This window comes from Abramis brama (assembly GCF_963993115.1).
Source record: "Abramis brama genome assembly, chromosome: 19".
NCBI lineage: Eukaryota > Metazoa > Chordata > Actinopteri > Cypriniformes > Leuciscidae > Abramis > Abramis brama.
Window position 1 is genome coordinate 1824648 of NC_139981.1, and position 27976 is coordinate 1852623.

Sequence of the window (27976 nt, forward strand, 5' to 3'; positions counted from 1 at the left end):
TCAATCATTATTTCCTTAAATCTTTTAAATAAAAATTAAATAATTTTTCTATCGACCGCGGACTCTTATTTTGACATGCGAACTGTTGTTTTGACGCATCCGCCGTATAACGGAAGTCCGTGTCGCATCTCGCTTCGGATTGACAACAAAATAAACAGGAGTGAAACTAAAGTGAATATGCGTGGATCATCGATCAGATGAAGGGGATTTGAGCTGACATGGACTGTTAGAGTTGTGTCAGCGATGGAGGAGATGGAGGAGGAGCCGCTGGAGGGGATTGAGGATGATAACCATAACTGTGGCGCTGAGGGAGTGTGTGTGAGTGTGTGTTCACCTGCGCAGGTGTGTGTGGATGATGACTCCAGTAGTGAGTCCGATAGTTCAGGTACTTCTGCGACTCACGGCTCCGCGCTGCTCCTGAACTCCGCGGCCTCCAAGTTCCGTGAGTTTAACTCTGAGTCTCAACTCCTAACGCTACTGTACCGCGCCACTGTCATGTGTCTGATGGCAACACCATGGTACTTTGATATATACCATGGTAAAGTTACAAAAATTCTTGTTGCATGGTATTTATTTCAAGGTACTGCCGAAAACATGTCCAAAACCCGTAACGTTAGCCATAAATACATTATATATATATATATATATATATATATATATATTCATCAAAGAATTAAAAGTTAAATAATAAAAAAAAAAAATATATATATATATATATATATATATATATATATAATGATTATAATGTGTGTATATATATATATATGAAGAGTTCAGATGCAAAAGCCTCTAAGTGCCATCTGAAATTTTCTTCTAGAATGATCATTTTTATGAAGCTTGTATATTTAAGTTCAGTAACTTCACTTAAATGGCAATGAAAATGACCTATTAATTGTCATTTAAGTGAAATTACTGAACTTAAATAAACGAGCTTGATAAAAATGATCATTCTAGAAGAAAATTTCAGATGGCACTTAGAGGCTTTTGCATCTGAACTCTTCATATATATATATATAGAATATTATATATATATATATATATATATTTATATATATTATATACACACCGGCAAAGTGTGAAATCCCGGTATTGTATAGAATGCCTAGGCAATGTATAGAATTCCTGATGTTTTTTGCAAAAAATACATTACCTAGGCATTCTATACAATACCGGGATTTCACACTTTGCCGGTAACATATATATATATATATATATATATATATATATATATATATATATATATATATATATATATTTATATTTATATATATATAGTCTGTTCATCAAAGAATTAAAAATGAAAACAATCTTTAAAAAAAAATTATATAATTTATTCATCAAACAATTACAAATTAAAATCTTAAAATAATTATATATATATTATTATTATTATTATTATTATTATTATTATTCTTTTTTTTTTAATCATGTTATTGCCTTGTTTCCATGTCTAAAAAAATATTGCTATGTCCAAAAACATGGCATCACAAGTATTACTACAGTATTACCTCATGATAATACCATTGCGCTGAATACAGTATTATTAAGCACCATGTCCTGCCGAATACTTATATTTGTATGAGCTAGAGAAGAGTAGTTTGTTGGTTTGACCCTGATGTTCGTGTGTGCAGTCCTGAACGCGATGACAGCAGAAGATTACAGGACCGTTTACTGGCCAAAACTAGAGCGAGCCATAGAGCATCTGCTCACCCAGAGCCCGCTGGAGCACATCTCCATCTCATACGAGCAGATCTACAGGTGAGGGCTCCTTCCAGGTGAACAATCAAACATGCTGCTCGTGCTCGGGTTTGTTTTTTAGTTAAAGGAGAACTCCGGTCAATTTTAACATTGAGCTCATTTTTTTGTAAATGTGGAGTGCTGTCAGTACAGAGAACAACGACAAAAATCGGTGGTGCCTACACCGTGTTATCCTCTTTTTAACATTTGCACCCTGTTGACTTCAATGGGGCAAGTTTTAAACCTGCTTTTAGCCTCTTAACATCCTTGATGTGTCATTACAAGTGCACAGCCAATGTGAGTGATTCCTTCAGAGTGAACACGGTCAATCTGACTGCAGTAGATGTGAAAGATATGAATAAAAATGAAGTTATTTCAGCCAGCGCTCATACCTGTATTTACATCCCGTTTTCGGTCGAAGTCCACAGTAGTCGATTGTCGAGTTCACTCGTGTGATAACCTATGCGCGTGAACTCGACAATCGACTACCGATTTTTGTCGTTGTTCTCTGTACTGACAGCACTCCACATTTACCAAAAAATGAGCTCAATGTTAAAATTGACCGGAGTTCTCCTTTAATACATATTTCTGCTTTCTCGTCTTCCAGCCACGTTTATAAGTGCGTGTGCCAACAGCACTCAGAGCTGCTCTACAATGACCTGATGTGGAAGATCACGTCTCATCTAGAGCAAGTGTCCTCTGAGCTACAGGTCCGTTCATCCACACACTGACACCTGGGAGGAAAGTGTTTTAAACACAAACTGCGACACTGAAATCATTCTCTCACATTCAAATCAAGTGTTTGTGAATTTTACATTGATCTACATGGCAAGATATGAATTTTAGATTAAAGAAGCAAAGTAATACATGCATATATATATATATATATATATATATATATATATATATATATATATATATATATATATATATATATATACACACTTTTTTTTTTACTAACACATTTAAAAAAAAAAAAAAAAAAGCAAACCATTTACTTTTTATATATGACAAAATACAATTTAAAATAAAAGAAGCAAAATAATACGTGCATAAATAAATTGTTTAAAGACAATTTGTGTTGCGTTTAAAATAACACATTTTTATACATGGCACAATATGATTTTTAGATAAAAGAAGCAAAATAATACATGCATAAATATATTTTTTAAAGTCATTTTTAATTACATTTTAATACAACAAATTTTTATATATGGCAAAATGTAATTTTAAATAAAAGAAGCAAAATAATACATGCCTAAATAATAACTATTTTATTAAGACTTTTTATTTATTTTTTTGTTTTTTTATTGTTTTTAGAAAAATAAAAATACATGCTTAAAGTAAATAATGTGTAATTATAAATGTCTACATATATAATACTACATATATTTGATTCATTTTCTTTTTATTAATATTTTTATAAATTTGTAATTCAGGTTTTTTTGTAAAAAAGAAACAAAATAATAAATAAATAAAATATTTAAAATGTTAATAAAATTACTTCTTTTTTTTTTTTTTTTCAAACAGATCATTTTTTATTTTATTAATTGCATTCATATTTTCATAAATTTTAATTTAGAATTTGTATTAATCTGGAGTGCATGTACTGAAACTGGCCAGTAGTCGTAGTGAAACTCTGATCAGAGAATCCAGTCCATCCTAATAAAGCATTATCACCCCTTCTAAAGGCCAGTCCTCCAGAACATCTGATCGAAAACTTCAACGTGGCTCTGACCCAGTACACCGCCGCCCTTCACTGCATCGTTCCCGTCTTCATCTACATGGTAACATGCAAATATTCATTGTTTTTGGATTCGATCTTTCAGATCATTTGAATTCTCTATTAATGCATCTGCCTTTGAACATAACTTTGTTAAAGAACAAGTTCTACATTGAAACCAAGCTGAACCGAGACCTGCGGGACGACCTCATGAAGCTGTTCTCAGATCATGTGGCAGAGAAGCACGTCAGCGTGTTACTGCGTGAGTGTGTTCACAAGAGTTGTGTATATTACTGGACAGTGATTTTGTAGAGTTTAAAAAAGAAATGCAATTTTATCACTTTCTGACTGGAACTTTGCAAATACACAGCCGTTTTTTAACGTTTTTAAAATAAGTCTTTTCTGCTCACCAAGGCTGCATTTATTTAATTTAAAATACCAAAAAAAACAGTAATATTATGAAATATTATTGTAATTTAAATCAGCTGTTTTCTATGTGAATATATAGTAAAGTGTAATTTATTCCTGTGATCAAAGCTGAATTTTCAGCATCATTACTCCAGTCTTCAGTGTCACATGATCCTTCAGAAATCACTCTAATATGATGATTTGATGCTCAAGAAACATTTATGATTATTATCAATGTTGAAAACAGTTATTTACATTTTTATTTTAGGATTATTTGATAAATAGAAAGTTAAATAAATAAAGCATTTATCTGAAATAGAAAGCTTTTGTAACATGAAACACTATCGTTCAAAAGTTTGGGGTCAGTATGAATTTTCATTAAATTATTTGGGGGGAAGAAATAAAATAAATCAATACTTTTATTCATCAAGGATGAATTAAATTGATCAAAAGTTACAGTAAAGACATTTATAATGTTAGAAAAGATTTTTTTTTTTTTTTTTTTTAAATAAAAAATTAAGTATTTTAAATAAATGCTGTTCTTTTGAATTTTCTATTCATCAAAGAATCCTGAAATAAAAATGTACACAACTGTTTTCAACACTGATAATAATCATAAATGTTTCTTGAGCATCAAATCATCATATTAGAGTGATTTCTGAAGGATCATGTGACACTGAAGACTGGAGTAATGATGCTGAAAATTCAGCTTTGATCACAGGAATGAATTACACTTTACTATATAACAGTTATTTTAAATTGTCATAATATTTAACAATATTACAGTTGTTTTTTGTTTTTGTTTTTTTATAAAATAAATGCAGTCTTGGTGAGCAGAAGAGAGAGAAGGAAAACAACTTTTGAACGGCACTGTACATTAATTGAAGTGTTAATTTTTGTTTCTCAGCTCTTCTTAAAAAGGCTCATTCCATGCCGTTTCAAGTCAACCCGTCAACCATGGAGAGTGTTGTGAAAGGTCTTTACTCCCTCCGGCCAGGTAAGATGTGTTTGACTGTATTAGTAACACACACTACACGACTGTTTCTCACGTGAACGAGATTTCAGGCGTTTGTCAGCGATCTCCACTAAACTGTGGGTGAGTGAAGACCGGGGCTTCAGTGGTGTGATGAGAGACCTTTATAAGCGGACAGAAGCACTGTCTGTGATCCTGAGCCGAGCTTCAGTTACTGGGGTTTGTTCTGTGTCAGTGTGTTTCATGCACATCAGTGGTGTTTGTCTTTCACAGATCCAACAGGCTTTGGATGGAACAATTTGAACTGGAGAAATTTTTGATTATGCAAATATCACTGTTTTCATGTTTTTCATGACGAACATGAAGCAGGGCGTGATGAAGCCTATAGAGTGCAGTTAGAATGGCTCAAATTCAAGATATCAGGGCAAAAATGCCCATGTATGAGTTTTTTTTTTTTTTACACATTTATGTATACAAACACGCATATATATATATATATATATATATATATATATATATATATATATATATATATATATATATATATATATATATATATATCCTCCTGAGACTTCTTTTTTTTCATGTCAACACATTGTTTAGAGCAGCGTTTCCCAACCGGGGTGCCGCGGCACCCTGGGGTGCCTTCTGGCGAGAGCAGGGGTGCCGTGTAAAAACCCCATCAAACATTTAAAAATTGCTAAAATGTGTAAAAAATAAATAAATAAATAAATAAATAAAAAATTACCATCAATCTCGGATCGTCGGAAGTCTCTAATAACAACAAATAATGCACACAAATTTATAATAAAAATGCAAATCATAAGTTTTCGGGGTTGAATTGCAGAGGTTGCATTTGCGCATGATTTTATTCCCGTGCCTCATTCCCAGTGCGTCCACATAAAGCTGCCTATTTTTCATTGCACTAATGGTCAAATGCACACGAAAACATTGTCACAATGTCCGTCTTGCCACGAATAAACACATCGGTTATGTCCGTACTGTTGTCAACAGTAACGCGTGCAATTCATGTTTTTCAGTTAACGCGTTAAAAATATTTAACGCAATTAAAGCAGCATCCGTTTTTTTTTCTTTCATCCTTTGGCTAGCGTTACATTATATAATCACGTTCTTCTTCATGCAAATGCTTTTAAACCATGCAAGCGAGAAAATACAAAAGAGAATGCGCTGAACACAGACGCACAGAACGATGCGCGCCAGAATCGACTTCTCTTTCACGGTTTCGCTTTGAGTATCCTCATGAGAGCAGTCTTAAATTAGTTTAATAAAGTCTTAAATGAACGTTAAACGTACAGTATGGGATTTTTTCTCCACTAGGGGTCGCTAACCTATTTACAATAACAAAGGCGTAGTTTGATGACGCAACATTTGCTAAGAATTATGGATCTTGTCGTCAACGTTAAGCCGACCGATCTAATAATGTTTATGGATGACTGAATACATCGATGTTTTTATCATGACTGTGATATGAAGCAGTTCGGGATTGCTAAGAGACAGCTCTCAGCTCCACACGCGACGCGAGTCCCGCGGATATAAAAGGAATATGGACATTTCATTCTACCGAACTACACGCAGAATCACTACTCACAGGTCAGTTTATTAGACAAATTAAACTTGTGAGGTAACGCAGCGCTGTTTCACTTGGTCTAACATTACACTATCACACTAAACTGCATTTGAATGTGTTGAAATGTAACTTATGTGTTAGTTTGTCTGAATGAGACTAACGTTAGCAGTAACGTTAAGCTAGATCAACATTAGAATAACATACAGATCATATTCTGACATTTTATCATTGTTGAACTATATAACATTGATTAGTTTTATGTAAATGTGCTCACCTGTTTAATAAAGTACATGTAGGAGCGGTCGAAGTCTCGGACGTGGAGCTCTCGTTTATATACTGTCTATGGGAGCTCTCGGCATCTCGAAAACACCGCGCTGATATTGATTCACGTTTTAGTTCTCCTTTTTTATCCAAAGTCTGCTTGCCATGGTCCATAATGTTTGAACGAAACAACAACAGCGTGCAAATAGACATTGCGAACTACAGTGGTCCACGTCTGTCGTCTTGGTTACTATCAGAGGGCTCTGCTCATAGCTCTGGTTACCATGGCAGCACGAGCGGAAACCAGGGACAACGCGGATATGACGCCATTGACTGCGACAAAACGGAAATAAAGACACGGTCCGTGTCTTCGAATTAAAATATTAATTTCTCTGGATTTAGAAGTTAATTGGAACTGTCGGGATAATGTAAATACACAACTTTAAAAAATATATAACATAGATATAGTGATTTTTTTATATTTTTAAAGCAAAAAAAATACATATTGTGCCTTTAAGAGTTGTGAGAAAATGGGATCCACATGTGCAGCACTGACATCAGAATCAAATAACACTTCATTCATAAAAAGATTCCATTAAACAATTATTTGAAATATACTGTCTTTATGTTGTTTCTACATTAATTTGGAGATTAACTGTGAAATTATTACATAAAATATATTAAAAACAAACTGTCTTGTGCAATTATAACAAAATTATCCCAATATAAAAACACAAATACATTGAGTGAGCAAACATTTAGGTGAGATTTGCAATGGTAATTGAGCAATGTTTATATATGAATAAAAGCCTTAATTAAATATGTCATCATGTAAAGTGATCTCTTCAGAAGAAATTAATGATTTCCTAGACTTTAAATGGATGGACAACATTTTTTTATAATATTAAAAATATCTATATGACAGTAGGCCTATACGGCAGTTCTTTGTAAATTGATACATTTCAAGGTATAGTATCAAAGTAGTATCGTGACAACACTAGTGTAGGGTGCCACACATTTTTTAAAATTTTCAAAGGGTGCCTTGACTGAAAAAAGGTTGGGAAACATTGGTTTAGAGCATAAAAAACAAATGGTAAAAAAACATTTTTGAAAAATGTATATTTTATTCATACGTTATGCTATGTCCTCTGTAGTGGACACCAGGACTCAGTTGTTTAAAAAATAAAATGACATGAAATTATATGTATAGGCAAAAACAATGTCATTTTTTTTCTTCAATCACCAATAAATTTTGGGGTTTCAGGATTTTTTTTAACCAAAATTTGTATAAAGATGATTCTCAACTATGTTATGAAAGATATAATGGACTGAATTGATACACCATTTTACTTTATGCAATATGTGGGTAAAATGGCCATAAATTAATATTCCCATTCAATGCAATATATCTAATGTGCACATTAATGTGTTCCTGGAGCAACATTTAATGAAAAAAGAAGTGTAATAATTGGAGTAATAATTAGCAACATTTTAATAATAATATCTAATATTTCATAAGAATATTGATGTATAATTTATTTCCATAATCTCTTGTTGTGTCTCCCAGAATGCCTGATAAACATGATGTAAGTCCTGATGAAATCAGCGCTCTGTTCTGGAACAGTCATTTTTTGATTTGAAACCTCATAACGTTTTCCTGAGATGTTGGTTTATGAAATACAATGTGAAAAGTAGTCTGATTTAAATGATAATTACAATATATTATCATATTTCCTACATTTGATCACTAAATTAATGTCAGGCATTTTTAAAGACCAAGGAGAAGTTGTTTTCATGGTGAAACCTCCAAACATACGTATCTCTGAAAAGCCCTGAATCTGCTCTTTACAGGACACCCAGGTCGTGTCATGTGACATGTATGATGTCAGAGAAATTCACTACAATATAATGTCCTCTACAGTGGACAAAAGTCTATTCCTGGGTCCCAGGAGGTGATTATATATATTTGAATCATTCTGAATGCACAATAATCACAAATTTGTTCGCTTTGGAAACAATTCAAATGACCTTCAAGCCAAAGATTTCCACCTCTAACATATCATTTCTTTCTAAAATGCACCACAGTAGTGTATGACAGGAGATTTCAGTCAAGATGTCATTATATCCACATGTTTTCCCCACAGACTGGGTCCCTCTCGCTCCGGCTCTGTTTTCCAGATTCATTCCTCAGATCGCTCCTCCGGCTCTGGAGTCTCAGCTGGAGTATTACGCGGCGCAAGACCAGGAACTGCAGATGGAGCTCTCTCAGAACGGCTTCTCCAGGTGACGCATGACCTCTAATGCACACTATGCTGAATAATATTATGGAAGTAAAATAATGCCAAAAGGTTTTGAAACAAAAAAGCTTGTTGAAAAAAAATATGCATTGCATTAATTGTGCTTGTATTTTAATGCATTGTATTTTTAGGGCTTGCATTTTTAATGGACTGAATATTGCCTGTTGAATATTATAAGGTTGTATTTTTGAACGGAATTAATATTTTGGAAGTGAAATCTGAAAGGTGAATATGGATTATTGAATTTTTAATGATGAAAATGTTTGTCAAATGTTTTGAAGTGAAATATTCACAGCTTAAATATACAACCATGTTGAATTTCAGCCCATTAAAAAATGCAAACCCTAAAAATACAATGCATTAAAATACAAAAACGGTTAATGCAAAAGTCGAAATTGTCATTCTAAGTCAAAATTCTGAAAGAAAAAGTCATAATTGAGATAAAAGGTCAAAATTATGACAGTCAAAATTATGACTTTAAAAGTCGAAATTGTCATTCTCTGTCAAAATTAAGAGATGAAGTCATAATTATGAAATAAAGTTGAAATTGTCATATAAATTGTCTTAAATTGAAATCGCCATAGTCAAAATTAAGATATAAAGTCATAATTATGATCTTAAATCAAAATTGTCATACATAGTCAAAATTATAAGTCATAATTGAGTTAAAAAGTTACTTAAAAAGTCAGATTCAACTTTTAATCTCATCATTATTATTTTGACTTTTCATCTCGTAATTATGAAGAAATGTGCTTCCATAAATATTCAAAAAAGTCACACATTTAACCTGGAATCACAAAAACAGCAGATGTAAAGGACTTCTGAGATCCAGGTGTAAAACACAAGCACGGTTAATGCAATGCATATTTTTTTCCAGGTAGTGCAATTCAACAAGCTTTTTAGTTTTAAAAAACGTTTGGCATTATTTTACTTTCATATAATATGCCTATCTTGACCTGAGCCGTTGTTTTGCAGGGGCGATCAGTCTCGGAAGCGAGCGAGTGAAGAGTCGTGACAGTGAAGTGGAGTCGTACACTACTTCAGTGAACTGAAAGACTCGAACACGCCCGAACACACTTGATCTGATGCAGAGACGCTTCACACAGTCCTTCGGGAATTCTCGGATATTTTGAGGATTCAAAAGCATTACAGAACTACACAAACATGAGCAGCATCACTATGGCCTTCATTGTGTGTGTGTGTGTGTGTGTGTGTGTGTGGAGACACTGTCCAGTTAAACAGGAGCTGGATTTATGGGAATGCTCTTTTCTCTTGTTCTGGATTTGCTTCACAGAGTTCATCATGTTTCCAGGTTGATTTGTCCGATCAAGCCGGCTGTTTTCTCGTTCTACTTTTAAGTTATTTTCCCCTTCGTGAAATCATCCGGTGGTCTCAGAATGGATGGTTTAATGCGTGTTATAATGTGAGCGGCGTTAGACTGAAGAAACGTGATGTTGGATGTTTTGCCAAGTGATGAATGAAGGTATTCAGAATCCAGATTAATACCTACTTATTTTAAAATGCAAAGTTTTTATTTTAGGATCACTACTGTAGTTAACAGAGCTTTATTTGGTTTGACACACTTTTATTTGACGACCATATTACCTAATAATGATGTGCCTTTGGCTATTTGCCTTTCTTCCTTTTAGACTTTTTAAGTGAAATGTGATATGTAAATCATCTTCTTTTTTTTATGACAACTGCAGATTTTTTTTCTTCTTTTTGCATCAGTAAATAATCTAATAGTTATGGAAGCGCATTTCCGCCACATAAAAATAAATGATGCTGTGGTAATTATGACATAAAAAGTCGAAATTGTCATTCTAAGTCAAAATTCTGAGAGAAAAAGTCATACTTGAGATTAAAGGCCAAAATTATGACTTAAAAAGTCGAAATTGTCATTCTTTGTCAAAATTAAGAGATGAAGTCATAATTATGAAATTAAATTGTCTTAAATCGAAATTATACACAGTCAAAATTATGAGAAGTCATAATTGAGATAAAATGTTAATTAAAAAGTCAATTTCAACTTTTAATCTCATTATTTTTTATCTCATAATTTTGATTTTTCATCTCGTGACTTATGACTTAAAAGTCGAAATTGTCATTCTTTGTCAAAATTAAGAGATGAAGTCATAATTATGTAATAAAGTTGAAATTGTCATATAAATTGTCTTAAATTGAAATCGCCATAGTCAAAATTAAGAGATAAAGTCATAATTATGAATTAAATTGTCTTAAATCGAAATTGTCATACACAGTCAAAATTATGAAAAGTCATAACTGAGATAAAATGTTACTTAAAAGTCAATTTCAACTTTTAATCTCATCATTATTACTTTTTATCTCATAATGTTGACCTTTCATCTTGTAATTATGAAGAAATGTGCTTCCATAAATATTCAAAAGTCACACATTTAACCTGGAACCACAATAAGTGATGTGAAAAACAGCAGATGTAAAGGACTTCTGAGATCCAGGTGTAAAATAAAGGGCTGCTCGTGATTTATCTAGAATAAATACATGACACTGCAACTATAGTTGAGTTAAGTCAATAACAAACAGTATTACATTATATAATGCTAAATAGATCACTAGTTAAATAGTTGAATATATATTAAGTATATTCAAGCATTATATAATATAATTAGTAGAAAAATATTTTTTAAAGTGAGTAGGAAGCAAAATTCACCATATTCAGAGAGTTATGGGTAATTGCTGTAAAACTAAAGTCGACCCTCGGGTATGTGTAAAATAATCTTTTCAAAGATAGTTTCATTACAAAACAATGTATGAAAAGAGGAAAACGGCGAGCGGGACACTTGAAAATAAACAATTATCAACAAAAAGTTTGATCTTGTCTGTTTCTTTTATTTTATTGTTGGAATCGAAAAGCATGACTGTAATTGTGAGTTTTTCCCATTGCAATAATGAGAACTTGAGGGTAAACACAGTAATGTCACAATGCACTTTACCTAAACTCTTCATATATAGTGCATTATCAAATATTTTAATGCATTAATAATGCCTTGTAATGCACCTTATAATGCATCGTATGATCTCATGAATAATTGTTATATGATGTTTAGAAATTAAGTTTAATGCTTTAAAACTAGTGCTGGGCAATGATTAATCACATCCAAAATAGAAGTGTGTGTTTACATAATATATGTGTGTGTTCTGTGTATAATTACTTTGTATATATAAATACACACACATGCATGTAAATATTTAAGATTTTTTTTTAATTTATATATAAAATAGTTATATTTATATATAATATAAATTATGTATTTAAATATATACAGTATAAAATATTTCTAAAATATATACATGCATGTGTATTTATATGTACAAAATAATTATACACAGAACACACACATATATTATGTAAACACACACTTCTGGATGCGATTAATCGTTGTCCAGCACTAATTAAAACGCATAACAAGCAGTCTGCAAATATAATGCATTTTAACTTTGGTTGCAATTATTTATGAAAAGATATATCGTACATTATGTATACCTTTATAATGCATTACACATAAATACTTTAAAATCTTAATTGTCCTCAAAACAGGGTTCATTTTCATTAATGCAAATGACAATGAATGTTCAAAATCATCTGTGCTTGGCATGCAAACATTTTTTTTTGCCCTATTATTTCCAGTTACCGCCCATAATGCACTGCTTCTGTGCCCTCCAGACCGTCATAGGTGCACCAGACTGGCACTGGCCAATGAGGACGGCTCATTCCCTGGCACTCGCTTCAAATCCCTCCACCTCCCTTCAGATAACCTGCCACCGACACGCTGACGGATGATTCTGCTTCATGGTGACAGGTCTCCCGGACAGGCCGTCGCTGCTGCTGCGCTGCTGGAGACTCAAGGTTAACTCTCCTCAAGACTAGAAGAAACTCAAGGTTAACTTTCCTCAAGACTAGGAAGCGCTCGGGCGTCTGGAAAGCTGGAGTTTCAGTGGATTGTAAGCAGGTGCAGTAGATCTACACACTTGTGGAGCAGAGCGTTCACACTGAAGTCAAAGGTAAAGCACCTTGCTGTCTGATGACCTCAGTGCATTGCACTTCAGTTAATGCATGCAAGTACATTTTAAAGGCACACACTCTGTATAGATGTTTGTACAGACTATTTTAGATGTGCATGTCATAACGGTGCCTTCCTAGTAAATCATGTACACAAGAAATATGCACAGAATCTAATATGATAGTTCATGGATTGATTCTAGCGATATGATGTTTGTATTTATCGTGTTGTATTTTGTTCATGTAAAGTGAGCTCTGACTATAATTAGCTGAGTGTGTGTGTGTGTGTGTGTGTGTGTGCTCTGGATTCATGCACACGCCAGCTGCCCGGACAGGTCTGTTGGAAGGGCATCGCTGCTTCTGTTAATTGCTCTGATTTGAGTGTCAGGACCATCTGCAGGCATATCCCGTTTCTGGATTCAATAACAACAGGCCAAAACTTTCTCAGACTTTGCTTTGGGTCATACTTTAAATTGAGTGTCTTTTCATTTCAAGTCATTCTTTACTTCAGACCCTTAGGTCCATTTTAAAAAGTAAAAAGAAAATATTTAAACATGCATTTACGAACAGATATTATTTTAATGCAAACTTACATTCCAGGAAAAATAGCTTTTATCACTTAATGTAATATTATTTAAGACCATTATGATGCTATTTTTTGAATCACATGCATATAATTGCATGCATTATTAGACACAAACATTGTGAGCTTAAGCACAACTCAACGCTACATTATCATTTTAACTTTACTATATTTACACCACAAGTGCGCCATATAAAGAGAAAAACATTAAGCTCTAAAAATATATCAAATATTTCTATTTTTAATGATGTGACCCATGCATTTTACTTTATTTACCACGTTTAATACTTGGTCACCTGTAAAGAATGACATTTTTGGTTTTAACAATCATAATCACTCTCTTTTTAGCATTAAATTTAATATCATGCACACCATAGCTTGAGCTGTTGTAATCCAGCACTATAAGGAGAGAGAATAACTAAATCATCAGCATACATGAGATGGTTATTAAGACTATTACCCACTACACATACTGTATACATGTGTATATATTTGCATCTAAAAGAACGTTTCATACATTGTGCTCATATTCATAAAGCACTTTTGCTGCTATTGATGCGGATACGGGTACGGTTAGGACCGTTACACTATTTTAAGGTGATGTAGTTACATTGTAATTACTCAAACAAGTACTGAGTAATATTAGTTAACTACATGTACTTACTATAGAGTTAGGGTTTGGTTTAGGGTTAGTTAATTATGTAATTATGCGTAATTATAGTGTAATTATGCATAATTTACTGTTATTACTACAGTAAGTATATAACTGCGTCACCTTAAAATAAAGTGTTACCCAGGTTTGGTTAAGTGGTAATTATTGATGTATTTACACAAACCAATTACAGATGTAATTATATGTAGGGGTTTTTTTTTTAGTACAGGTAAGTAAGTGTATTGCATCAAATGATTAATAACATTATAGATAAAGACACTTAATATAAAGTGGGAGTGTGCTTTGATATTGGACTGTAAATATTAAAAATAATTCTGTTTGTTGTGACACAAAAACTTCTAAAACATCCAAACCAGATGCTTGAAATATTGCTGCATTTTTATACATTTCATGAAAATGGCGTTTGCTTTCCGGACTTTTCCAGCTTGGGAATGTTTAAGTTGAATATGTTATGCATGTATACTAGTTCCTACGGTCATAAAAAACCTGGAAATATCAGGACATTTTATAGTTGTAATTTACAGGCCGGTGAAGACATGGAAATGAATGAAATCTTGTAGTGAATATGATTTTTTAATTTTTTATTCTTGTGCTCCTCTCTAAAATTCTGACTGCAGTCTTGTTAGAAATTATTATTTAAAATATCCAAAAATCAAAAATAACTGTCATGTATAATCTTTGATCAGATATTTAGGAGTCAATTGATCTCATGTTTTAAGAGGAATTCTGTTTGTAGTGGCACAAAAATCTCCAAAACATCCAAACGAAATGCTTCAAATTCAGCTGCGTTTTCATCGTTTTAATAACTACATTTTATTCTCCGGGAATATTACGTTTGTTGGCATGTTTAAGTCATGCATGAAGGTAACAGAACACCTGGAAATATCAGAGACATTGTATAAATGTCATTTTCAGGTCTGAAGAGAATACTAACTTATAGTGAATAAGAATTTTTCTAGTTGTGCTCAGCTCTAAAATTATATATATCATCTCTTTTTATATCATCTCTGATTGCAGTGTAGACATGTTGAATTGCTCAATGTAAACCGAATTAGTTTCTACAAGTAGGCATGATATAAGACTCATTTATTGAAAGCTACTAGGCTACTCTTTTAGATAGTTATAAATTACAGTGGGTTAGCAGAAGGCATTAAAGTCCCCCTGTGGTGAAAATCCAGCTTTAAATGTTGTTTATGTCTATGTGTTGTTTTTAATATGCTTACCATGTGTAAATTCATAGGCTAAGTCGACACCATTGCTGAGTAAAACACGGTTTGAAATCGCTGGTGTTTCAGACGTCACAAACTACCTTGTAAACAATCAGGGGTGTGTTTCCCGTACAACGACGAAACTCGCTGCTTAACTACCATAGTACGATCCATCGTTGAAGAAATCAACTTGCTAGTCACGACTGTTTCCCAAAACCGTAACCTCGAAAGTGGTCGTTCAACCACGTTGGTTTAAGACGCCACGCACGTGGTGGAGTAATAACTTATTTTGTTGAAACTGTTTGAGATCGAATTAATGCTAGATGTTTTGTTATAAATTAAGAACATGGCATCTGAGGACTAATTATCATTTTCCTCAGTTATTTTGCTTTATTTCCAATTCAATCATAGGCTCGTTCTTGCGTACTAGAGCACGTTCGCACATGCGCACTCTTTAATAACTAGCCTACGCTTTAAATCTCTTGACAAACTCAAAGACGTAAATTACATTTGTATGTATTTTAAATAAAATATATAGATTGCACTGAATGTCAGCTTGCTTATTTTGCTCAAGATAAGGATTTATTGAGCCACATGTCATGCAAACTAGAAACTCTGCTTCTAACCGCAGGTCGAGATCTGTCGTTCAAAACACATAAGTTTGCGATGCTGTTTACGAATGTTCGTTAAAACGATTGTTTCTGGAAACACAGACTCGTTGAACTGCTGATAACGATGGGAATTTGCGACCACTTTAGGGAAACACACACCTGGTTAACGAGTGGATCTCTGAGCTGAGTGAGTGAGTGGAGGCGGGGCTCATTTGCATATTCATAGAACCGCGTATACTAAATGAGGCAAGGGTGTCGAGTTACATTCAAGATATTTTAAGGCATTTTTTTTCAAGGAAAAAGCGTTTAAATAGTATTTTTTTGACTACAGGCGGACTTAAAAAAATATGCTTCATCTTTTCAAAATGTGCCCAAAAACGTTCCTTAATGTTCTTAATCTTTGTCATTGTGTTTCCAGCATCATGGAGGAGAACAACATGGATCAGCCCACGTCTTTGTCTCAGCTCTTACGAGAGAGTTATTTATCCGAAGCCAGAGCCCATCACAGACACGGCGAGCCCAGCCTAATCGACACGCCTCGACTTCTGGTGTACGGGACGGTCAAAGAGAAACCGGATGATTCTGGTGGGAACGTGGACGCTCAGTTCCCAGACCTTTCTGCCTTCCTGAGCCAAGAAGAACTGGACAAGAGTGTGGACCTGGCCTGCAAAGCGATCAGCAATGATCCACGAGAACGTGAGGAGAAATGCCCACAAATGAGCCATTTCTCCAGCAAACCCACTCCAGAACCCAAGGTCGTGTCCGAGAGTCAATCAGTCCAGCCTTCAATCCAAGAAAACACGATTAGGAGCGTCAGAACTTCCAGGGAACCTGCGGCCGATTTCAAAAGACCCCAAAGAAACGCTCCTTATGGCTTGGAAACCCAATCCAAGAAGGAGTTCCTCAACAAGGCAGCCGACTTCATAGAAGAGCTTTCGTCTCTGTTCAAGTCCAACAGTTCTAAGCGAGTTCGGCCTCGTACTTGCAAAGCGCACCGGAGCCGATACCAGAACAAAACCCAACTCGATGGCACTTCGTACTCCATTAATGCTGACGATAGAGAACGGCCGATTCTGCTTGACCATCAAATGGAGGAGCCGATGGAGAACAATCAAGTCATGGACACAGAGGAGCCCGAGGAACCCGAGGAACCGGAGCCATCGTGTGAAACTGAATGTGAAGCACCGGCTCTGCTACAAGCGGAGGAACCCGTGTGTGAACCTCCACACTTTATACAGAAACTCAAAAGCAGGGAGGTTCCTGAGGGAAGTAAAGTCCAGTTGGATTGTATCGTCAGAGGACTGCCTGCTCCTGAAGTTCGGTGAGTTTCTTTTATTGGTGTACGTACAGTAATTAGTGGTCAAATATTACTATTACTATTGCTCAGGCAGAAAGCAGACACATAGAAACTGCAAACACTATTAAAAGAAACGCTTCATATAGGGATCCAATCGTGGAATCATTGCTTTGGATTTAGTTTTACTTAAAGTCCCCCTGTAGTCCATCATTTTATCCATTAAAACTCATCTTTGATCCCCAAAATGACATATTTAAACATTTTCCTTGGAAAAAATTCTTCATGCCTTAAAATATCTTGAATGTAACTCGACACCCTTTCCTCATTTAGTATACGCGGTTCTATGAATATGCAAATGAGCCCCGCCTCCACTCACTCACTCAGCTCAGAGATCCACTGGTTGACGATCACACGTTGATCTGATTGGTTACAAGGTAGTTTGTGACGTCAGAAACACCAGCGATTTCAAAGCGTGTTTTTGAGACTGTCTTTGGTTCACTGCAGTTTTAAGGAGAAAATACTCAGCAATGGTGTCGACTTATGAATTTACACATGGTTTGTCTTAAAGCATATTAAAAACACCATTTAGACACATAAACAACATTAAAAGCTGGATTTTCACCACAGGGGGACTTTAAATGTACACTATGTAACTTTTGGCCTTCTAGTGGTTAAAAAACAAAACCGCATGCATTTTGTGGAAGAACATTGTTTTGGTTGTGCTTCAGCTCTTTGTGACTATGGTTATTCCTCCATTAGACTGTCCTCTGTTCAGCATTTGTTTAAAACGGGCGATTCCCCGGAGATTTAGCGGCTCCATGTCAATCTTTCTTTCTCGTTGTGACTACTAACCTCTGACACTCCCACATTAGACACGCGTCAAAGCAGCTGTGCAACTTTATTTACGGAAATGACAAGACACGCACAGACGAGTGACGCATGGCGCAATTTCCTGCCAAAAACATTCCGTCAGGTCTAAAATATAAACAATTTATTTTTAATTTCAGTTAAATTTTATGAATTAAGCAGCTCGTAAATATTCTTTCTCAGTAGAAAAAAATGAAAGTGCACTTATTTTGAATAACATACTAAAGCACATGTAAAGTACTTGATTATTGCTGTTGAATTATATTATTATTATTTCAAGTTAATATATTTCAAATGTACTAAATTCTAAATTCTCCACATTAAAAATGTTATTACAGTTACACTTTACAATAAGGTCTCATTTGTTAACGATGCATTAGCTAACGTGAACTAACAATGAACAATGTGTTTTACAGCATTTATTAATCTTTGTTAATGTTAATTTAGTTTGTGTTAATTGTCTGTTCATGTTAGTTTATGGTGCATGTATTATTAAAGATTAATAAATCCTAAATAAAAGCATTGTTCAGTGTTAGTTTAACTAGTGTTAAAAAATTAAACCTTATTGTAAAGTGTTACTGTTATTACTAATATTTTGACATACATTTAAAGATGCACTTAAGGGGGTTAAAAAATAACTTTAAGGTTCAAATAATTGCATTTAATGCTACAATATGTACGTGCCGCTAGACGTAACGCAGTTGTCCACGTTTGTCGCCATGGTTACTATGGCAGTATGAGTGGAAACCAGGGATAACACGGATATTACGTCATTGACAGGCGACAAGTGAACAGGGACGGGCACTATTTAAAATGGTACATTTCTCTGAATTTACAAATTCTTGGAAACATTTAGGATAATGTAAGCACACAATTGATAGAAATATATAACACTGTGCAAGTGGTTTTTGGATTTTGATACAAAATTCTTACATATTGTACCTTTAATATAAATTTAAGTCCCTTCTTTTCAGACTTTTTTAACCCTCTGAGCTTCTTCGTAAATGGGTTACACTTAGCTTCCTCCGGGTCAAAAAAGACCGAAGCCTTAAAATGTAACTTTTTTTTTTCCCAGGAAAACCAATCAAATATATTTTTGTTATTTATTAAAAATTATTTAGAATTTTTAAAGATTTTTATGATACTTTGCATTAATTATATAATTTTTATGAGCTATTTTTTCCATTAGAATTAATATATATATTTTTATTTTATTTTTATTTTTATTTATTTTCAATAAATGCACCATTTCACATCAAAATAGAGTGCAGGCCTAAAAAAAAAAATTTTTCAAGTGAGAAGAGCGCCATCTAGTGGCTTTAAAAATATATAAATATGTGTCATGTCCTATAACCGCCTATAGGCTGCCTATAGCTTTTTTATTTTATTTTTTTATTTATTTATTTTGATTCCCATTCGGAAAGAAAAAAATAAATTACTAAGCAACCACTGAATGGAACATGGCACATTTATTAACTCCTAACGAGTGCTGAGTAATCCCTCTAAAACCGAGTGTACCGCCAGCAGGCGCCACCTAGCTGCGAAAATATTCATTACCATATTTAAAAAAAATTTTGCCTTGATTAACACAAAGTTGATGTCATTTGAAAGCTTAGAGTCTGAACTTTACAGTGAATGTATCCACTTTGAAAAACTCTTAAGTATTGCTGAGTTATATGCTGATAAATAGAATTTCTTTTTTTCATAATCTATAAAATAATGTACTGCAATGTATCAAAAACATCATACAGCTCATGAAACATTCACAGATCATTGAAAATGGCACTTCATTTTTTACAGCATATTATTACAATTAAAATGAGCCCAAAATTAACATAATCTATTGCTTTTATGACAAGATATTCTTCATGGAGAAAAAATTGCCCATGAGGGGGTGTCAAAGACTGTACAAAAAGGCTATCTCTTTTCCAAATGCTGTAACTTTTGATTCCTTTATCCAAAAAAAAAATTCCTTCCTGAGTTATTCCATGACAAATAAGAAAGATATGCAAAATCATAATAAAAATTATATATATATTTTTGTCTTTTATCAGCCGTTTCTCGGCAGGACAATGTCCAAATGTAATCTAATTTATATTTTCAAAAAGAGTTCTTTCAAACGATACCTACCTTTTGACTCTCCTTGCTACAGTTTTGAGTTATGATTTTATATAGTTTGGTGCAAAATTTGTTGTGTGTTTGTGGGTGTGGGTGTGGGTGTGTGTGGGGGGTGGGGTGGGGGGTGTCATATTTGCACTCTTGATGTTTTAGAGTGTCACCCCTTTATTGCTGTGCACTTTTTTTCTGCACAGTGGCTGATTTGTAGTTTGTACCACCAAAAGTTTCTCTGAGTTTTAGTGTTTTTTCATATTTCCCATTCATTTCCTATGTCGGTCATTTTTGACCCGGAGGAAGCTAAGTGTGACTATTTTTTTTACGACCCTTTAACATATCCGAATCATGTCCATGTTTTTTTTGTGTGTTCACATAGCTAATACGACAAAAGTTACCAAGTGTCATCCCATTCCGATGAAGCAAAAAAAAAAAAAAATTTAAAAACGTAAAAGTTTCGGGTCATTTTTGACCTGAAGAAGCCCAGTATATTATTTCCATAATATTTTTAAGTATGCTAAAGTGTGCTGCTTTTTCACAAGGAATCTATACCACACTAGTTTCTCATGCATTGGCTTGTAAGCACAAAGAAGTCTTGTGAAAGCTGAGCGTATAACATGCAGTCTGAGCTCAGCCTTTCTAATTTTGCCACATTGGAAATATGATGCTATGAGAATGCAGGCGAAATTAATGTCCCACATCTTCAGTAGAGCACAGTTAGCCAATGAGTATAAGAGTAAACAAAATATTACATGGGCACATCAGTGCAGATATGATCGATATTTGCAGCAGTGTTTACTATACAGTCAATGTCTTTTCTGTCCCATTTAATGACATAAACCACAACATGAGTGTCACTTCCTTACAAAATAATGTACTATTTTGGAATCAGATGGATATCAATGCTATATACTATAATAGTATTTATTAATATTTTGAATAATTTTGTTGTGCTTTTATCAATTGATTGTATTTGTTTTTAATATCTATATTTAGCTTTAATGTATTTTTATTTCAGTTTTAGTAATTTTAGTTTAATTATTTGCATAGGAATAATTTAAAGGTTTTTAGGTTTCACCTTTTGCATCTAATACTCTTATATTATTTCAATTAAAATAAATATTTTTTTATAGTTTTAGTTAACTAGAGCACTGTTCACCCATTGTACTCTGATATAAACTGGACTGTAAGTATAAGTTTATTGATTTCTTTATTCGTAAGTGTGTTTGTCATGAAACATGTTTATGTCTAAGATAATTGCAGATGAGCAGAAATCAAAAACTTTGAACATTACCTGCTGACTTGAGGCTGGATGAACTTCATAGACTGATTATCTTTCAGTCTCTCATAACTTGTAAAGCCTTAAAGAATTGTATGAGTCAGATTGTGCAAATGTGCTGCTCCAGCCATGATATTCAGCTTGTGCTTCTCTAGAAACTCAAGTCAAGACTCAACTCAGTGTGTGTTACAGTGTAATGAAAGGTATATGTTATGGTGTAAAAGACTCAATTTATATTACGTTATTAAATGCAAAAACATTAAATGCATGATCATTTTATATGACGTCATATAAATTGATCATGCATTTAACATTTTTGCATTTAATAATGTAATATAAATTGATCATGCATTTGAAATTTTTGTATTTAATAACGTAATATAAATTGATCATGCATTTGAAATTTTTGTATTTAATAACGTAATATAAATTGATCATGCATTTAATATTTTTGCTTTTAATAACTTCATAAAAATTGATCATGCATTTACGTTTTTGCATTTAATAGCAATACATTAGTTACAGTATTTATTAATTTAATTATTAAATTAATTTGTTTACGTTAGAAAAATCCAGCTGTTCATTATTTGTTCATGTCAGTGCATTAACTAACATTAACAAATACAACATTTAATTTCCATATTAATTTCCATGTATTAGTATTGAAATTAACAGTAAGTAAGATTAATAAATGCTGGAGAGGTATTGTTCATTCTTAATTCACGTTAACTAAAGTAGTTAACCTTATTGTAAAGTGTTACCATATAAATTGATTATACATTTAACTTTTTTGCATTTAATAACATGATATAAATTGACCATGCATTTTCTATTAGCACAAAGGTGTCTTGTGAAAGCTGAAAGATAAATGTTTGCATAGCGGTAGCATGACAAAACCTCTAAGTTCAAGACATCTGTTAAACACCCTAGTTATGATTTATTTTACTGTAATTAATTAATTAATCGAGGAATTTCCATTGTTTATGAAGTTCTTTTCTATACATGATTATACGTTGCTGAAGTTGGTTATCGGTTTGTCATTGATGAAACCTTAGTGTAACATTACTCAACGCGAGCTTCCCACACTGACAGGTCAAGGAAACCCGTGCTTTTCTGAGTGTGTGTGTGACAGGTGACGTGTTTCGACAACTGTTCTCAGTCGCGTTACACACGTTCAGCTGACCCAGAGACTGTGATGTCAGAAACATTAGATCATCCCTAAACTCTTGAGAGAATCCACTGATCAGAAGTAACTTGCCTTTTCAACATGATTCAAAGAGCCATTTTATTTATATCTGTGAATGTTCATCTGACCATCTGTGCAAAGCCTTCATTTTCCTTAACCTTTCTTTGTTTCCAAATATTCCCTAAGTCACTGAGAAAAAAAACTTGTAGGATTTACTTGATAAAATCCTCGTAACAATTTGCACGTACACACTTTAAGTAAATTTTACTACTTTGTACAACTGACCTGTTATTATCTAAAATCTACTCACTGTTAAACTTAACATTCATTTGACATTTAATTGACACTTAATATTTAATTGAAGTAATTAAGTAAATATTACTTAGTTATCTGTAATTTATTGAATTTCACATATAGAATAAAGTAACATCTACTTAACTAAGTTTAGTAAATTTGTCTAAATTAACTTTTTACTCAAACAAACACTGAATTAAACCACACTTTTAGAGTGTATGCTTTACTTAGAAACATTTAAGTAAATCATACAATAGAAATCGTATAGATTCCAAACTGGATCATAATAGAAGTAAAATGGCATCCGAACACAGAGACCTCAATACACAATAACGGTAACCTAAACCTTCGATAGATCGTTTTTGAGTATGAATGTGTCATTTTGAGTAGAAAATGAGTCACAAAATGGCAAATTACCAAACCTAACAACAAAAGTAATGATAAAACGTTGTAAATACAGCTGGAAATCAGTGAAAAATCAACCTGATTAATGATTAATGCCCCAGTGCATGATGGGAACACCAGTATTAGAAAAGTTGAGTAGGTTTTACTTAATTTTAGATTTACGCTTTAATTTCTACAAGCTTAAAAAATGAGTACTAATATACGATTTACTTTTTTTTTCTTTTTCTTTTTTTCTTGCCTGAACTACCTTTTTCATGTAGAAATTACATTTGCTTTTTCTGTAGCATTTTCTTCACCACTGAATCATTTTCATCAAGTAAATGTAAAGAAACTCCACTCTTTAGATGTTGAAGCAAGCCTAAAAAATGTCAAGTGTTTCTCTTTTTTTTCAGTGACTCAAATGTGTGCTAACTGGCTGACAGATCTATTAGTGTGTGTTGTGTTGGTGATTGAATGAGAGGCCGTTCTATGTTTAGCTCTGTATGTTCATGTGTGTCGGTCAGGGATGCTGCCGTCCAGCTTTATCAGGGGTTTCGAGTCCAGAGGGAAAATAGACCCAACAGGTGCAGATCTAGCGCTGGAAGTCTCCCCCCCGCAGCTCAGGCTTTCAAAGTAGAGTCTTACTCACTGGAAATGATCCTCATTGGCTCTGGGATCCCATTCCAACCCAATACATTTCAGCCATGTCTAGCCCTTGGAATGAATCACAACTTGTCGCTTCAGAAGCGCTTTAAAATTCAGGGAGGAAATTTTACGAAAACGGGAGAGGAAGTTAAATAATTGTTGTACGGTCACTCTAGGTAAGGCTGTATTTTTGGATCTGATAATACTCTTTTAACCCATTGATTTCATACTGAATAAATGCTGCTTTGTGTTACAGTGTGGACCTTATTTTGCTGAAGCGTTTGAAAAGAAGAGCTGATTTTTGTGATGTGAAACTGACATATGCCAGAAATAACTTCATTAGTAAATGGCTTCAGCAGCTTGGTATCTAATAGTTGTTAGACAATTAACTGATTTCTGCCATTAAATGACTAAAGAAAGGCTCTGAAAATTCTATTGCATCAATTTTATTGTATTTGATTAAATAAATAATAATGTCTGGTGTCATTAATCCATTTAGTCATTTAATCAAGTAAATAGCTTTTGCTCATCAACTAAGTTTTTAAGGGTAACTTCCCTAAAAAAGGAAATGTACTATTATTTTGATGTTAATTGAGGTATTTGTGACTTATATATTGATATGTTTTTGACCATTTAATGTCCAAAATCTATTCATCATTCAATATTAAGCATTTTAACTGTGCATTTAATTTGTTTGGAAATTGTGATGGTGACAGACTGAGAAATTAGCTGATATTCGGCTATTTTGAGATTTTATGCATCAGTCAACAACTGTTAGCTTGAACGATTAACAAAAGTGCTAGTTCCCCTTGTTACCTTGTTAAATCTTGTTATTGGATAATCTCTGTTTTCCCATTTTTGGTTCCCATTTGGTCCCATCTATCGAATATGAAATCTCATATCAATGAAAATCTCATATCAATTACATGATATTGTTGAAAAAAGGCGGTTTACCTTTGTTTTGTAAGGCTTGTATTAATGACCTCTGTGGCCTACAGGATAGTGTTTCATTTAGTGTCACTAGCACACTTACAATATTGAAGTAATGAGTTAAATATGCATTTAGGAAAATACTTTGTGTTGAAAATGGATGTAAATGAGCTGGGCATAATCATTTATAGTCAGAAGAACACAACATAGTTGTGCATGTCACTGGATTTACAACTGAGGTCAAATAAAACCAGATGCGTTCATACATGATTTGTGTGAATGTTTTAAATTTTCATTAATGCATTTTTATTCCTTATTGTCTGTGCTTGATGTGTGTTCCTGTTTAAATAACGTTCTGAATGTGTTTTCCAGGTGGTTTTGTGAGGGTAAAGAGTTGGAAAACAGTCCTGATATTCAGATCATCACCAACGGTGAGCGACACTCTCTGATCATAGCCGAGGCGTTTGAAGAAGATACAGGCAGATACTCGTGCTTTGCCTCCAACTTTTACGGCACAGACTCCACCTCAGCAGAAATCTACATTGAGGGTAAGTAAATGAATCATTGACCATTTCATATGAATGACTAAACAATTGCAGCTGCAGTTTATAGCAGCATCATTTCATTTTCTGATAGGAGCGTCTTCATCGGATTCTGACGGAGAACAACATTTTCAAGCACAGTGAGTTTCCAGGTTTTCAAACATTGAATCATGTTATAAGAATAACATGTACATATATTTTAGGTGTGTAACGGTACACAGAAGTCACGGTTCGGTACTTACCACCGGTTTTGGAAATGAAGAAAATGCATATTTCATCACTGGACTGTAGTAGTTAGACTTTTCCACGGCACAATGCCAAATTATTAAATTTTTGTCTCATTAAAACAGCAGAAATAACTTAAAATACTTGACATCATTCGAAACTGTAATTTTAATTTTTGTCGTTTTCTGCCGTCTCGGTTTCCTTTCCGAGAAGTTTGTGGAACGCGTCACAAAAATAAATCGAAACTCAGCGTATAGGCTACTATCAAGCTCTTGCGTGCTTCTGAACTCTTGGTTTGGGTTGGTGCATAGATCATCTCTTCTTCTTCTGTCTTTCTTCCTGTTGTGGAGGTTAGCAAACAGCGTTGCATTACCGCACGCCTCCTTCTGGATTGTAGTGTGGATTTCCTGTGACTGACTGTATTCGTCATCTGAATGTATGGATCGAACCGTGACGTCCGTACTATGATGGTTCGGGACGAATATGCACCGAAATGTACCGTTGCACCCCTAATATATATGGACCCAGTGGTGTAGTCTACATGATATGCAGGTATACGCAGTATACCCACTAGAAAAGGTTGAGGATACGTAACATCATCGTTTTGTGACAGAACTTTCATACTTTCATGCATAAATTCACCCCGTCTGTGTTGCGAAGCACTGACTTTTGGACCATTTGTGCTTCCATGACCTTTGACCTGGATCTGATGTCACTTAGGTACAACAACACCGTTGCTTGGCGGTCATTCTCGGCGCAAGTTTGACATTTTCAGCACTCATGTTTTCGCTCGTAACTTCATGAAACCTGCTCCGATCGTGGAAAATGGCACATCATTGGTTATAACAGATCTCACTATTAAAATGAGTCCAAAATCAACATAATCCATTGCATCAATCACGAGAATATTCCTCATGGAGTTACGACACACTCCACAGGCGCTAACTAAAAACAAATGTAGCTTTCACGTGGCGTTTTCACTTGTAAGTTCATGAAACATGCACAGATCATAGAAAATAGCACATCATTACTTACAATGGGTGCTCTCGATTGAAATTAGTCCAAAATCAACATAATCCATTGCGTCGATCATGAGATATTACTCAGGGAGGAACAGTTTTAAAAATACCCATACCCAAATAGCCCATACCCTCAAGGGCTAAACAAAAAGGCTAGATTGGTTCCAAAATGCTGTTGCTTTTGATTACTTTATGCTATCAGATGCAGCTCACGTGTAGTGAAACTTCATTGTACCTTATTTCCTTCTTGAGTTATAAGGAAGGAATAAGAAAGATATATATATCTTTTACCAGCAGTTTCTCAGTATGAAAATGTTCAATTGTAATGATTTTTTTGTTGTTTTTAAAAAAAAAAAGTTTTCTGTCACAGTATACTCACTAAAAAAACTAGACTACACCACTGTCTGGACTCCTTCCACTACCTTCATGGACCCCAAGGGGCCTGTTTGAAAACACATGAACATGCTTTTTTTCAGACTTCAAAATAGATCTCCTCAGCCCAAGCCTGCTGAGATCTCGGTTGAGTCCAACACATCTGCTGAAGACACAACTCCTACTGTAACAACCACCTGCGCTGAGCCAGCAGCACCTTCAGACGCAAGAGCAGTGCAACTGACCGCTGACTCTCCATCTGAACAAGAAGATACAGAACTTCTGAGTACCAAGGTCGTCAGCACTGAAATACCTGTACTAGAACAAACCGTACCTGTAGTAGAACAAGCCATAACTGTACTAGAACCAACCGTACCTGTACTAGAACAAACCATACCTGTTCTAGAACCACTAGTGCCAATATCTGAGGTGGAACCAACTCCACTTTCTCCAACCCTCACCATAACACCACCATCACTTCAATCAAGCCAAAGTATCTCTGATATACTGTTAACGTCTCAACAGAGCATTCCTGAGGTACGAACAACACAGCAAATCTACAGTTTTGATTATACCAACTTATGCATGTGTTTCTCTTACATTATACATTTTCTTTTTCAGAATCTAAATGGCAGCAGTAGTTATCTTCAAAACTTCGATGTAAGGCCCATAATGGCAGCTCCTGTGTTTACAAAGGTAGAGCAAACACAACTCTTATTT

General features: G+C 34.1%; 2 protein-coding genes across 3 annotated transcripts in view; both read left to right on the forward strand.

Annotated features, from left to right (window-relative positions):
* Positions 1-111: 111 nt before the first annotated feature.
* cacul1 (CDK2 associated cullin domain 1) lies at positions 112-11839 on the forward strand. The gene is made up of 8 exons (XM_084092930.1): positions 112-442; positions 1632-1758; positions 2345-2447; positions 3429-3524; positions 3620-3722; positions 4776-4865; positions 8835-8973; positions 9963-11839. Exons 1-8 carry the CDS (start codon positions 244-246, stop codon positions 10000-10002), a joined length of 897 nt encoding a protein of 298 aa, XP_083949056.1. The 5' UTR covers positions 112-243; the 3' UTR covers positions 10003-11839.
* Positions 11840-12778: 939 nt separating this feature from the next.
* Positions 12779-27976, forward strand: part of mypn (myopalladin) — a 31578-nt gene continuing 16380 nt past the window's right edge. Inside the window, exons 1-6 of one of the 2 annotated variants that reach the window (XM_084093319.1) lie at positions 12779-13031; positions 16523-17425; positions 25471-25646; positions 25735-25780; positions 27361-27793; positions 27878-27952. In XM_084093319.1, the coding sequence (XP_083949445.1) occupies positions 16527-17425; positions 25471-25646; positions 25735-25780; positions 27361-27793; positions 27878-27952 (1629 nt within the window). In that variant the 5' untranslated portion in view covers positions 12779-13031; positions 16523-16526. The remainder of the gene's footprint in view (positions 13032-16522; positions 17426-25470; positions 25647-25734; positions 25781-27360; positions 27794-27877; positions 27953-27976) is intronic. The other variant, XM_084093318.1, reaches the window with a different exon arrangement.

Coding starts and splice junctions, on each gene's coding strand:
- cacul1 (XM_084092930.1), top strand. CDS start 244: ATGGAGGAGATGGAGGAGGAGCCGCTGGAGGGGATTGAGGATGATAAC. Junction 2,448..3,428: donor AAGTGTCCTCTGAGCTACAG/GTCCGTTCATCC, acceptor CCCCTTCTAAAG/GCCAGTCCTCCAGAACATCT. Junction 8,974..9,962: donor TCTCAGAACGGCTTCTCCAG/GTGACGCATGAC, acceptor GTTGTTTTGCAG/GGGCGATCAGTCTCGGAAGC.